Raw genomic sequence first — 13,969 nt, 5'->3', positions numbered from 1 at the left:
GCAGCCCCATTACAGACCAAGCGCAATGACATAATTACAGTTTTCCCACTTTGCGTGGTGTTTACCACTGAGCGCTGAATTGACTTATTATTCAATTCAGCTGCTGTGCACAAATTAAACTGTGAATGTAATGAATGGACCCGTCAGTCAAAAAGCCAGAGAGGACTTCCATCAAAGTGACAACACAGTCAAGAGAGGTCTAATTTGCTTCAACTACTCCAACTGGTTCACACAGTCAATCACACAGTCGCGGTCTCTCCCTCTATTTCATCACTGAATTGAGACAACTGACATAGTTTATAGAAAACGGTAACGGTAAAATGCTGGCGCAATTTTGTTTTTTAATTCTTCTTTTAGCTACCTACTAGATGCATTACTATCTTGCCAGTAAACTAAATAATGTCACATTTCTTATGTAGCGCCCACATGCTATGCCCACCCACATAGCAACCTCAACCTCACCCAACACTGAATTAGGCTACGGTTCACAGTTTTAAGTGTGTCATGGCTGACACAGGCCAAAAGGTCCAGAGCAGAAAGGGATATTATTTTAATATTAAAATTGTTTGATTTGCAACTGCCAGGACCATTTACACCCCATTCTCCAGCCGTGAGAAAAATCTTTAAAATTTTGTACCTGAACAGCGAGGAATGATGTAATTTTATTAAGTTAATAAAATGAATGACACACAGGAATTAAGAATAGCCTAAGCTACAAGTATCTGAAATTGGTACCTTTAACATTAGAGCACTGCAGCAAGCATTTCCAGAAAACATATACTGTTAAACTCATACCTAGAGCGACTTTTCAGAAATATTATCCAGACGACTTGTTTTCTCTTGTAATCAAAACACAGTAATAAATGTTTCTTACAAATCACCAAGTATTCACATTCGTTCAGCACTGTGCGCTTTGGTTATCACATTGCTGTACATAATATATATTAAAACATCTGCAATCATTTACACCACAGCTTTTATATGTGCATTTTGTTACTAAAGGAAAATAATTGAGACTATCCACATACGTTTCATGAAACATTAGCGTCAATTGTACATCATTACAATAAACAATTATGTTTCGTTATTTAAGCATTACTTAAAATAGGAATTATTCTCAAATGTCAACGGTACATAAATACATAAATGCATGAATCTATGCATACACATATTTTCATGTCGTAACGTATGGGTGCCCCCCCCCAACAAGTAATTTTATAATGTCCACTTTTGTGTGTGTACACTTATAGTGTGTGTGTGTGTGCAGTAGCCATTTTACATTTCATGAAATATGCAGTATTAGCTGCAATGGTGAGTTAAAATGTGAGAGATTGTAAAAAGTTTACCGAATTTATAAAATAAATAAATAAAAAGATTACAAAATTAAATATTTACAAGAATTAAAGTTAGAGAAAAATCAGAGTCTGGGGTGCATTTCCCGATAGCGATTAATCTTAGTAAATAACGACGAAGGACGGACGTTATATACGATCATGTTTTGCCAAAACACATGTTGGTTTTTTTGTGTAGTTGTAAGTGTTGATTTTTGTTCTGGGGTAAATTAAATATACGTATCAGTGATTTAAACTGCATAAACAGACGTAGATAGACAGGATTTATTACCATAGGACAATAGACGTAAGCATAAACAACAATTTACTATAGAAAATCTGAATGAACATTGTTGGAAGAATTAGAAAAGTTTGAAAAAAGAAAACGGTGAAATAGACTGACCTTCAATATCAGTACCAACGAGGTTGTCCAATAAAGGAAGAGAGTCTAAATATACACTAGGTTACCTAGTCTATTACCTGTGTTAGAATTTTGATATTAGTATTTCTTTTAGAGTTCACAGATCTATTTTTCCTACGCATTTTGTGTGTGGGACACTGTACATTTCTTTTTTAGTTTCCTATGGTATAATACTTTTATACTTTTATTATCCAAAATATAAAAAAGAGAAAATAAAAAGACAAGCACACTTGTTGCTGGGAATTCATATGACAGATGTAGATGAAAGTTTAGAGGTGTGTACTGGAATGACGTGTATGCACTGCACAGAATATACCTGAATTCAACAGGGGCGTAGTATTGTCGGGCCAAACTTGTACCCAACCACGTCCGTACCCAACAGGATGGCCTGTTTATCTCGAGCATGTCTGGGTGACCACTGCCACCCTTGAAATAATCCCTTCTATCCTAATTTCTTCTTGTACCATAAATCACATCTCTCATAATGAATAATATCTTAAGTTGATTTACACAACCACTGACATGCAGCTATTTTGAACAATACCTACAAATGATATGCAACAGATAGAACGATACAGAGAAAATATGTCGGTATTATAGATATTTTCCTTGCCCGTTTATTGTGCACCAAACAGTGAATTAAATAGCCACAGGAAAGGCCAGTGCTTACCGTCACTAAGACTGATTAGTGGGTATATATTTTGTCAAACAGCCAAACTGATCCACTTTTAGTAAACCCTATCTCCACTGTTAATGCATATTTATTCCAAATATTATTTCATTTGCGTGGTCATGTGAGATTCATTTTTAAGATCGGAATGTGAGCAAACAACAGCAGGACCAACAGCAGCAACAAAAACACCACCACCAATAATAATAATAATAATAATAATAATAATAATAATAATAATAATAATAATAATAATAATAATAATAATAAATAACGTTCGTTCAGTTGCCCAGTAAGGATTTTTGTATAGACATTAGCGGCCTCTGCTTTTTTGAGGTGGAACTGCACGCCAGCTCTATATAATGAAATTCCTAGTGACTAACGAATGGGTCAGGTTACCCGTTAGTTTACGCACGAGCTCACGTACTATGTAACCTTCGAGGGCTTTAGGGAAAAGCTCGTAAATTAAACAACGTTTTTAAGAAAGTGAGCACTAAATACACCAGCGTGTCAGAGTTTAAAGAATGGGGACTGGTTGATGGTGGATTTTCTCTGTCAACTTATTTGCTATACCAGTTGCTCACCCAGCCCACAAATAAGCTTCCTCTCGGGACTCACTGCATGGTGAATAGGATCAGAAAGCAAGCTTTATGAGAATAGCAGAGGGAATAAAAGGCGTGGAAACTAACACATCTTCCCAAGAAGAAAAATGAGTTCGCAGGTTTATAAATGTTCTTTATGTTTTTGGTTAAAAAATAGCAACGGTAAAAACGAATGAGACAAGAAAACAACGAAACTAATTTTGTGTATCCCTAAACAATGGACAAAATAGACAGACCATTGAGAGTTTACTTATAGCATAAGCAATATTTTACACTTCCTTCCCCACTATGGCACTTATGGTGTTGTTTTGTACGAAATTCGCGCAGGAATCGTCAGTACGGTATCGTCGGTTTTAGCAGGGAGAGATGTGTTTTGTTTTTTTTCTTTTACTTCCAGAAGCAACCTACTATCCATCAGTGTCATCTATAGAATTTAACACTGGCCATAAATCAAGCGTCTTCTGTAGGTCTGCTTTTCTCCAGACTGTGGTTGAGTCATCAAAGAAACACTAGAACGCTCATAATGAAGGTTTTCGGGGAAACAATCGCAAAACAAGCTCATTCAAGACGTATACGTCTATAGTTTAGTTTCTCGTTATTCACTAATATCCGTAGTTTTCGGGAAAGCCATGCTGTTGTGTGTATTGCGTTATTTCAAAGTAAATTGGTGTGTATTGGTTGCAGGTTTTAGTAAGCCCGAGACTGAGGCCTCCCTTTTCAAGTTTAAGTTCTGGGGGTCTTCACCGACTAATGCTGCCCTGTTTCTTTGAGACTTGTCCTGATTGTATCCAGAAATTGAGATGGTTTCTGTAGTCTGTGTATATATCAGAAGTCATCTAACGTATATTTCCTGAAGTTGGCCTTTAAATAATTGACAAGAAGAATTTAGTTTAGAATTAAGAATTTTCATCAAATCGGCTACTTCTTCTAAATGTATACCTATCTATGCTCTAGTTAAACCATGCAGCTTAGGAATTCCTCCAACTGAAGAGATAACGACACTACACATAGTAATGTGTGGATTAAAATATTACATTACCTAAGGAATACAGTATACAATAGATGCAAAAAGTCTAATGGCAAACAAATCAATCAATTAATTAATTAATAAACCAATCAGTCAAAATAAAGTCAGAAAGTTTTCCACCCTCATTGTAAAATTACATGTAAAAAAATAAATAAATAAAATAAAATAATAATAAAAATAATAATAATAATAATAATAATAATAATAATAATAATAAGTGAATGACAATCTTTAGTCATGAATTTCTAGATTTTATTACTCCACTCAGTGTTTGTGGGTACTAGGTTAGGGGTGGTGCATCTTGACTTGTCAATATTTTCCCACATTTTGTTGCAAAAACATTCTAGATCCATAAAACTCTACGGTTATTTCCTATGTACAGACCAGTACAAGTAACCTCACAGATTTATAGTTGGATACAGGTCTGCTTAACATTGAGTAATTTTTTGTTTCTTTCATTTAAATTCTAATATAAACATAGTTAAATTACTTTGAGAGTCCAGAGACGTAGAGTGCATACTGCCCTCTACTGAGCATACAAAAAAAACACTGCAAGGTCTGAGGCAATGTATAGTGAACATTCTTCTTTATTTAAAGAATAAAAAAGAATAACAGCAGACATTCAATAAATGTGTGTTGTATTTATATCAAACCAGACGTTTCTGCATTCATATATAATTAACACACAAACACCCAACATCTTGTACATTCTAGTATATCTCACATTGAAGAATCATGTTGCACAAATAACATGCATTCACAAACCTTTGACAAGCATTAAAGTAACCTAAGAAAAGAATTGTCACATTGCTATGCATAAGTAAGGCCTCACACATTTTGAATTAATTTGAGAAAATACAGTTACTGGGCCTCATGAAAAATTATAACTGAAAAAAACATGATTCAGGCACTTAGGTTTACTTAAATTAATATAACCCATTAACTTTAAATATAAAAAGAAGTACTACATTTTATATAATGAATGAGCCCTTGATGTGTACCAAGTGAGACACAAGAGGGAATACTGCCCATAGTTTATATAATCATTTTCTACAACAGTGAAATGACAATTTGAATAATGGTGACTAAAACTTAAAAAAGGCAGACACAGTATATGCTTACCATTTGTACATGTACTTTGTCCACATGTACTTTGTCTGTACAAGCCGTCATAGTGGAAAAAATACAAAATACAAACTTACCCAGACCCATCCCCCTGGAAGAAAAATTATATATATACATAGATTGGTATGAAAAACATCCCGTGAGGTTCACAGGATAATGAGCATAATGGATAATGAGCAGACTGGTTTGATAGGAAGTTATAGTAACTCAAATAAGAACTTTTTACATGATAAGCATAAAAGCTGAAACTGGACATTAGGAGTTAAGACTCGAAAAAGTCTTCCCTAATCCTTACCCAGGTGATTTTCTTTTCTAATTTTCAAGTGTCTAGTTTGTGCAAGTCTGTCCCTCAGATTCCTGTTCTCAGCTTACTCAATAAGTTTGTAAACTGCTGTAGCCCATCCACTTCAGGGTCTGATGTTCTGCACATGTTGAGATGCTTTCTTGCTCACCTCAGTTGTAAAAAGTGATTATTTGAATGACTGTATCCTTCCTGGCAGCTCAAACCAAACTGCCCATTTTCCCCTGACCTCACTTATCAACAAGGCATTTCCACCTAACAGAACTGTCACTCACTATATGTGTAAACTATAGAGACTGTTGTTTGTGAAATTTCCAGGAGATTAGCAGTATTTGATATACTTAAATCAGCCCTTCTGGTACCAAAATCCATGTCACAATTAAAGTCACAGAGACCACATTTTCGACGTTTGATGTAGAGACAGATCAAGAGCTTCAGCTAATGTTTACATGTTTTTTTGTACTGCACTGCTGTCACATGATTGGCTGATCATATAAATACATGAATGTGCAGCACAAGAGGACCTATTAAAATGAACACACACGCATGCACAAATACACACAGAGTACTGTGCAAAAGTACAAGAAACATCCAAAGCACTGCTCTAAGGCAAAAGATACAATTAAACATTACTACATAAAACACTATGTGCACAGATTTATAAAGAAATGGGCTGTTAAGTTTCACTAAGAATCATGGAGAACCTGCTGCAGTTTATCTGGAGACTTACTCATACTCACTTCTCACTGTCATACTCTCTTCTTATATTGCATGCTCAACCCTGCAACATTTAATTTAAAAGTTTTTGTCTGAAAATTGGACTGTAATATATGATGGTGCTTTCTTTAACTTTAGGATGCCTAAGACTTTTGCACAATACTGTAAATGTAAAATGTATGTGTTTATTCAAACAATCAAACTGTATCACTGTATATCTGAGAGGAACAGATCACCAATTAGTCGAATCCTTGCCAATCACTTTGCTCTGAGTCATACTCAAGCTCAGCTCCAACACACCGTACACCTTCTAACAACATTGGTGTCCCATGGTGTCGATCTGAGGAAGAAAGACAAGGTATAAGATTGCTGTGTTTAAATAAGCTCCTCTCATTCTCTTTAAGACTCAAGTGTTCACAGTACAGCAAAGTAAATTATTCATGGCATACAATTAGAGTTTACCAGCCACACACACAATTCATTTTGCATGTTGATATAAGTTAGATCTGGTCAGAGTTACCTTTGAGGCATTTCTATCTGCATTTTTTAAAAGATTATTAACAACAATTTCCCTAAGGGGGCTCAAAAGAGTATTCTGATTAGGCAGTTGGAGTAAAAACTGCATGAACTGATTTTGCCGACCAGCAGGGTGCAGCAGATACCAATTACAGAAAATAGAAATCCTTTTAAATCCTTATAGACTCTGCACTGTTAAATAAAATTATTTTTATGTTTTTAAAGCCAAAACCTGCTTTATATTCAGATAATAGGTTACATGAGAATAGAAACATTACAGTGGACATCTCCTGACCTTACCACTGAGGATCACATTAAATTAACCTGATACCTGAATCAATAAGTGTTACATTTTTGGAAGATAATCTCTTAGGCTGCAGTTCAATATTCATGTGAGCTTTTATATGCATAAGTGCAAAACTGTAGACAAAGCAAAGAACAAGGCTGCACAAAATGCAAGAAGGGCAATTGAGGTCGACTGCTGTCATGACTGCCCCAACCACACTTTGTTTGCTTTTGTTTATTTTCTGTGCTTTCCACCACCTTCATCACTTTTTTCACCATTGACACCACTATTTATTATCACTATTGGTTTCACTCAATTCAATTCACTCACCTATCGCTGTTTCTAAACCTGGACTCATGTTGGCCAAGCGAGATCCTGAGCAGTTACAAAGGATGTGGCACAAAGGGGCAGCCGCAAAGGAAACAAGCCGGACCATGAACAGGCTGAGTGCAAATACACGCCGTGGTGCCTTGCATAGAATCCTGTTAGCCAATGTCCAGTCTCTGGAAAACAAGCTCAATGACCTCAGGGCCTGAGTTAAGTTCCAGAAGGACACTCAGGACTACAACTTCTGCTTCACCGAGAATTGGCTGAAAGCAGCAGTACCAGACCATGCCATCCAGCCAACCAAGTTCTTCTCAGTTTACCACAAGAACAGAACCACGGAGTTGGGAAAGTCAAGGGGAGGCAGAGTGTGTCTGATGGCAAACAAAAGTTGGTGCGAGAGTGCAAGCATTCTACCTCTTTCACGCTCCTCCACACCCAACCTTGAGTTAATGGCCATTATATGTTGCTCTTTCTACCCTCCTCAGAAATTTCCCCGGTCATAGTTGTTGCTGTTTACGTCATCTCAAGAGAAAACAGTCACTGCTTTATGGAAAGTACATAAGGCTCTCACTCTGCAAAAGTTACAACACCATGACATGAAGCTCATTGTGGCAGGGAACTTTAACATGCCACCATCTTCCGCATGCCTATATATATGCAACGGCTAAAACAGGAAGCTCCAGTTCAGAGGGAGGTCCCACACTGGACAAACCAATCAGTGGCTGCTCTGTAGGACACTCTTGATAACTCTGTTGAGCTCTGAAGAGGTCATCATGTTTACAAAAAAGTGTTTAACTGGAAACTAGCAGATGATAAAGTTATCATCAAAGTTATCATGTTATCACAAAATTATCATCAGAAAGTTTCCCAACAAGAAGGCGTGGGTGGATAAAACCATCCACAATGCTCTGAGATCCCACTCCGCTGCCTACAACACAGGGCTTGCCACCAGCAACATAAATGAATACATGGCTGCATCCTACAATATCTGCAGAGCCCTGAAGGACTAAAGGACAGAGGACACCATAGCACACACCCTTCATACAGCCCTGTGCCACCTGGACAGCAAAAAGTGGAATTACATCAAAATGCTGTTTGTTGACTACATCACAGCATTTAGTACCATACTTCTCTCCATAATCACCGCAAAGTTGGAGGTCCTGAGCCCGTTGCCCTGTCAATGGATCTATAATTTCTTGAATGACAGACCACAAGCAGTACATGTCTCACCCTCCCTCACACTCAGCCCTGTTTCATGAGGGCTGTGTTCTGAGTCCCCTGCTGTACTCACTGTACACTTATGACCGTGTGGCCACTACCACCATTGTCAAGTTTGCTGATAACACTGTTGTTGTCCACCTGATCTCCTGACAACAATCAGACAGCCTACCTAGAGGAGATTAATAACCTGGAGATAGGGTGCCTCCTACCAAACGTCAGCAAGACAAAGGAGTTGATAGTGGGCTTCAGCACAAAGCAGGAGAAGAATTATCAACCACTTACAATTAACAGGACCCCTGTGCAGAGAGTGGACAGTTTCTGGTATCTAGGTGTTCACTTCCCACAGGACCTGTCATGGTCCTGTCACATCAACACCTTGTTGAAAGCAGCATCTTTATTACCTTAGACATTTAAAGGACTTTAAACTGCCCTCAACCAGGACCTTTCTGGACTTCTCTGTACAAAACCCACTACCTCAACTGACTGACTCTTTGCATAGCGTTTACATTTTCTGTCATTTTATTTTATTTCATTTTATTTTATAGATTTTTCAATCCCTTTTTTTTGACACTATTGTATTTGATTCTATTTTTATAATATGGACAGTCTTAAAAGCATTTCACTGCATTTCATACTGTGTGTGATTTTTCAACTGACTAATTTCTAACATGTAATTTGATGTTTAAGAAGAATAAAGGAAATTTTTGCTTTTTAGGTTATTGAGCTGAGCTTCCAGAAAAACAGGAACCTGTGTATTATTTGGATTTAGGATAGCATTTATGTGTGCCCACTTTCTTAGTAGATATTCAGAAAAAGAGTTCTTGCTAAGGCTGGCTGTGCTTAGTTAGAAGATAACTCACCCATAACACGGGAATGAACTTTCACCTTCAGGCACACATCCTCTTTGCTTTCACTGACTATTAGCATCTCCTCACACAGCACCCCCTCCTTGTGAGCCACATACTCACAAGTCACCTTCAAACCTCCTAAAAAGAGACAGGGAAGAGTTAATTCGAGTTAAGCAAAATCATGTTTGGCATAAGCCAAATAAAACATTTCCAGCAAAATACACAACATGCTTTTGAATTGTTGAATGGTTCTGTGTTGTGCTTATGTAGGTCAAACGTGTGATTTACATCAAGCACAGTACAAAGCACATGATCTGAGATTATACTGCATTAAACTGTAACCACCACCATATGGCTTTGTTACCTTTGTTATGTACATGCTACAATAGCATATAAATATTGAGCAGTTGTGCATTTCAACATTCTTTTTTTTCCCCCAAAGTTCACGAGGCTTCATTTTCCCCACTAACAAATATTGCACTTTTTGTGGTGCTGCCTCCTAGTGTGTAAGAAGAAGTAGAACTCAATCTATATTAAAAGTAATCAAAATAATAAATAATGCGGTTTAAGGTCCTATTTTTGTTCACTTTAAACCCAAAAACTCAAAATAACATATATGGCTAACTGCTCTTTCTATGAAGAATGCTGTTAATAGATGTTAATAGAAATGTGAAGTGAACTGCCTGTTACTTGGTCCCAAAATTTAACCCATGCTTGTTCACTCAGAATTTGCAACTAAATACTAACAGCACTAGTGCCCTTCCACCTGGCCTTTAAAACAATAACATATTAAGTTAATAGTGCTTAAAAGTAATAAAATCTCAAAAGATGGATATAAAAAATTTTTTAAATACACTGTGGGAGCATACCACAAGGGGCTGAAGTAAGATCTTTTATCTGAAGGTATGGGTTGGGCACAGGAGCAGGACACACATCTTTCCCAAGCCCTGGAACTTCTGGCAATGTGAAGACAATTTCATACCTATGTTGAGTCTTCAAGAAGCCCACCTGAAAGGAACACAAAGGTTACCAACCTTGGAACAGTGAATCATTTTCAATATTTCTCATTACAGTCATTAGACTCATTAGTCAAAAAAAGAGGTTTTTCAAAAAAGAGGAGTCTGACAAAACAATCAACTCTGTGTTGATCATTACATGCAAAGGGGATTCTTTACACAGCTGGCAGGAAGGGAATATGGAAAGTGAAAAGATGCAAATGTCTGTGGCTTCTTTAAAGAAGACTGTTCCAGAAAGAGAAGGCAACTATTAATTATGTACATAGTTTTGATGCCACAGTCACGGTCTCTATGAAAGCACCTGAGAAAATGTCATGCCATTTATGTGACAGCCACAATAAAAAAAAAACATGAGAATACAAAAAGAGACGACTCTTTGTGAGAGCGTGGGTATGTGTGTCCAATATGAATGTGGGATGTGCCAATGAGAGGACAAAGTGATGTCTGTAAACGATTAAAAAGAAAGCCGAATTCTATTACACCAAAAAGCTATTATTCTCTCTGAACAAAACACACTTCAGGCTATGTGTGGAGTTCATCTGAAACAACAGTGCCATTGAATCTCAATTTATAGTTTCCAGCAAACACAAAGCACTGCTTCAAAAACTGTGGAGTGGTGTGGTATTGGCAAAGGCAAGATATCACAGAACTTTCACAATGACAGTTTGCTCATAAACAGTGCACCTAAATACTCAATCAGTTCAGTGATAATAGATAGGTTAAGGTAGCAAAGTGAGTGAACAATGAAGATGAAATTAACAAGCAGAGGGTCTGTAGAGATAATAGGTTTAAACTTTCCAAAAAGGATCTGGCTCCAAGAACAAATATATGAGCAAGAACATAAAAGCAGGGTTCTGTTTTAGCAGTAATCCAGTTGTAGGTCACTGGATATGTGGTAATGGTGTGTGCTTGTGAGCATGTGTATAGAAAGGGTCACACTATATCAAAGATTACATATAAAAAAAACCTAACATAACCTAATCTAAGCCATTATAAATCACAGAACCACCATGACTGCCTGACTCTTTCCCCCCAGGTGAATTATACTGTCAATCGAAGAGGTAAAGTTATAAATTTTATTCAGTTTAATTAGTTTGTTCCAATTCACACAGACAATAGTCTAACTACTATTTTCGTGATTTAAAACTATAATGCAGCTGTGAGATTAATTACATTGAGAATTAAACTAGATTAATCATAAATGCTACCTTCATTAAAGGTTAATGAAAACCAGCCTGGTGTCACTTGCAATAGATTAGTCCTGAGCAAACTACTTTCCTTTATCATCAGGAACCCTTGAATTTTGAATTAAATTTTAAAGCCTTACTTGTTGAGCATGAAAATCATAAAACCACACTCCACTGTTGTCCCATACGATGATTCATATCTCAGAAATAATGTATATTTATGACAGCCACCAGAGCAGCAGCTGAGTCATACATGCATATATATGTATGTAAAGCAGAACTACTGCCCCAAAACTCACCTTAACTAAGAAGTTCCCATCAGACTCAGGAATCACCATGACAACAGAGTCGTGTAGCTTCTCATCAAAGTGTACGTGGGAGTGAGCGGCAGAAGCAGCATTTTCCTCGGCAAAGCGAATGCCTCCCACCTTAGCGGAAGCTGCAGTAACAGATGCATTCATTAACACACAAAACAAGTCACATATACATACAGGAAGTCTGTTTTCCACCATCTCATACATTCCTTTGAACTGTGTCTTTCTTAGTCAGAGAGATCCATTTTGTCTGATAATTATTCAAACCTAATCTGGCACCAGTTACTATGTTACTGTTATACAAAAATATCATCTTGTCCAAAATTGGCTACAAAGTGATTTTTCATAATCTTCATGCTGAATTCTGTTAATGTTTTCATTCTTAACACAGTAAAATATTAATTAATGTGTTTAATTAATTAATGTATTTGGCTACTAGTTAGGTAATATTACTTAAATCATAAAGAGTATGGACATCTTTATACTTAGGAAGGATATCTTTATGCGAATGTTTTGCCTAAACTAAAACAAAAAAAATATAGCCCTTTTTTATGATGGATATTGTCTCAAAGCAGCTTTACAGAAATATATGTTCTGTAAAGCTACTTTATTTATGTACACCAGACTCACCAATGGAGAAGGGTTGACGGAAGGAAAAAAGATAAACACCAACCTTTTTTGGCAGTTGCCATGTGTGTCTTTGTTAAGAGAGAGAATCAATCACAGTGTCATGATCAAGTCCCAACAATAACCCTGTGAATAAAATGGAAAAGGTGAATAAAGCAACACAGCAAAAAAAGACATGTCTGACTAAACCATAAGGAATTGTTGTTTATGCTCTCGTGTCAAAGAAAACCAAAATATTATGTATTTTTTAAACAACACTTAATCTGATTTAAATACATACATGTCCTTTTTCTAATTTCAAGTCTCTGCTGAATACAGTGCAAATATTAGTGTGACAGGATGAACAAACATACCACTAATTTATGCCTAGCACGTTCCTAGCCTGCACTCACCATGGATTGCTTTGGCATTTGATTACTTTACACAGCTGTGCTGGACATTACAGCAAGACAGACACCCCACAAATAAAAAAATTAAACAAATAACTTTAAGACGTTAAAAGGATTACATTAGACCAGGAGTTTCTGGTACTACAGACATTTTCATGAAAATTTCCTTTGGATGTGTAAACAAAAAAGGCAGAACTAGAGGTCATGTTGGACAAATTGTCCCTCATATAGTGATACTGTCACCTGAAAAAACTTGGGCATGGATGGATGGATGGATAGACAGACAGACAGACAGACAGACAGACAGACAGACAGACAGATATGTGATAATTGTTTGCATCATTAATGGTCTGCAAGCTACCAATACCTATATAAGAAAGAAGTTCAAAACTAGCTCATTCAACCTTTGGACTGACAGCGTTATTGCTTTTTAAATCCTCTGTAGGGTTTTTATTAGAGAGCTGCAATAACCATGGGAGGTTAAGCAACTGCAGAGGGTTTGTTAGAATTCACTTCGCAGAGTGATTTCTTTTCTTTGTTAGAATTCACTTCACACCATCGAAAACTACAGATTAAAATTTACTGTTGTGTAAGACTGCAGAAATCCTGCACCTTGCATAACAGTGACAGATGTGATTATAGAATAAGAAGAACAGACTTTGTTGCCAGATTCCAGATTGCTACCCCAAATAGCCTGTATCTGTTCGCATAATTGTTTAATCAGAATTTCCTAGTTCTTTCCTAACAACTGAAACACATATCCAATGACCTAGAGATTGCTTGGTTTACATATGTTGGTATGTAAAACCTGAACCACCTTGTGAGAGCTGGTTCTGTCATTGTTACTCTGGATATGGGCATGCACCAGTTACCCTAAATGTAAACACTGGTATGACCTGAGTGACAGTTAATGGGACTGACTTTTCTTTGGATTTATTTTAAAGAAAAAAGCAGTCTTACATACATTTTCAATAGTAATATCACTCTTATCAGCTACCCCATAATGCCGGGGGTAACAAAATATTCTAGTTAATTCCGAGGATT

General features: G+C 36.7%; 1 protein-coding gene across 1 annotated transcript in view; it reads right to left on the bottom strand.

Moving 5' to 3' along the window:
- Window positions 1-4,620: 4,620 nt before the first annotated feature.
- Window positions 4,621-13,969, bottom strand: part of LOC131356473 (adipose secreted signaling protein) — a 10,697-nt gene continuing 1,348 nt past the window's right edge. Inside the window, exons 2-6 of the mRNA XM_058395527.1 lie at window positions 12,583-12,662; window positions 11,895-12,034; window positions 10,262-10,400; window positions 9,405-9,530; window positions 4,621-6,534 (exon numbers count right to left, since the gene is read on the bottom strand). Coding sequence (XP_058251510.1) covers window positions 6,434-6,534; window positions 9,405-9,530; window positions 10,262-10,400; window positions 11,895-12,034; window positions 12,583-12,601 — 525 coding nt within the window. The 5' untranslated portion in view covers window positions 12,602-12,662 and the 3' untranslated portion in view covers window positions 4,621-6,433. The remainder of the gene's footprint in view (window positions 6,535-9,404; window positions 9,531-10,261; window positions 10,401-11,894; window positions 12,035-12,582; window positions 12,663-13,969) is intronic.

Source organism: Hemibagrus wyckioides, linkage group LG07, assembly GCF_019097595.1.
Source record: "Hemibagrus wyckioides isolate EC202008001 linkage group LG07, SWU_Hwy_1.0, whole genome shotgun sequence".
NCBI classification, from domain to species: domain Eukaryota; kingdom Metazoa; phylum Chordata; class Actinopteri; order Siluriformes; family Bagridae; genus Hemibagrus; species Hemibagrus wyckioides.
Note: the sequence above shows the minus strand (reverse complement) of the source record. Positions and strands in the feature narration are given on the sequence as shown.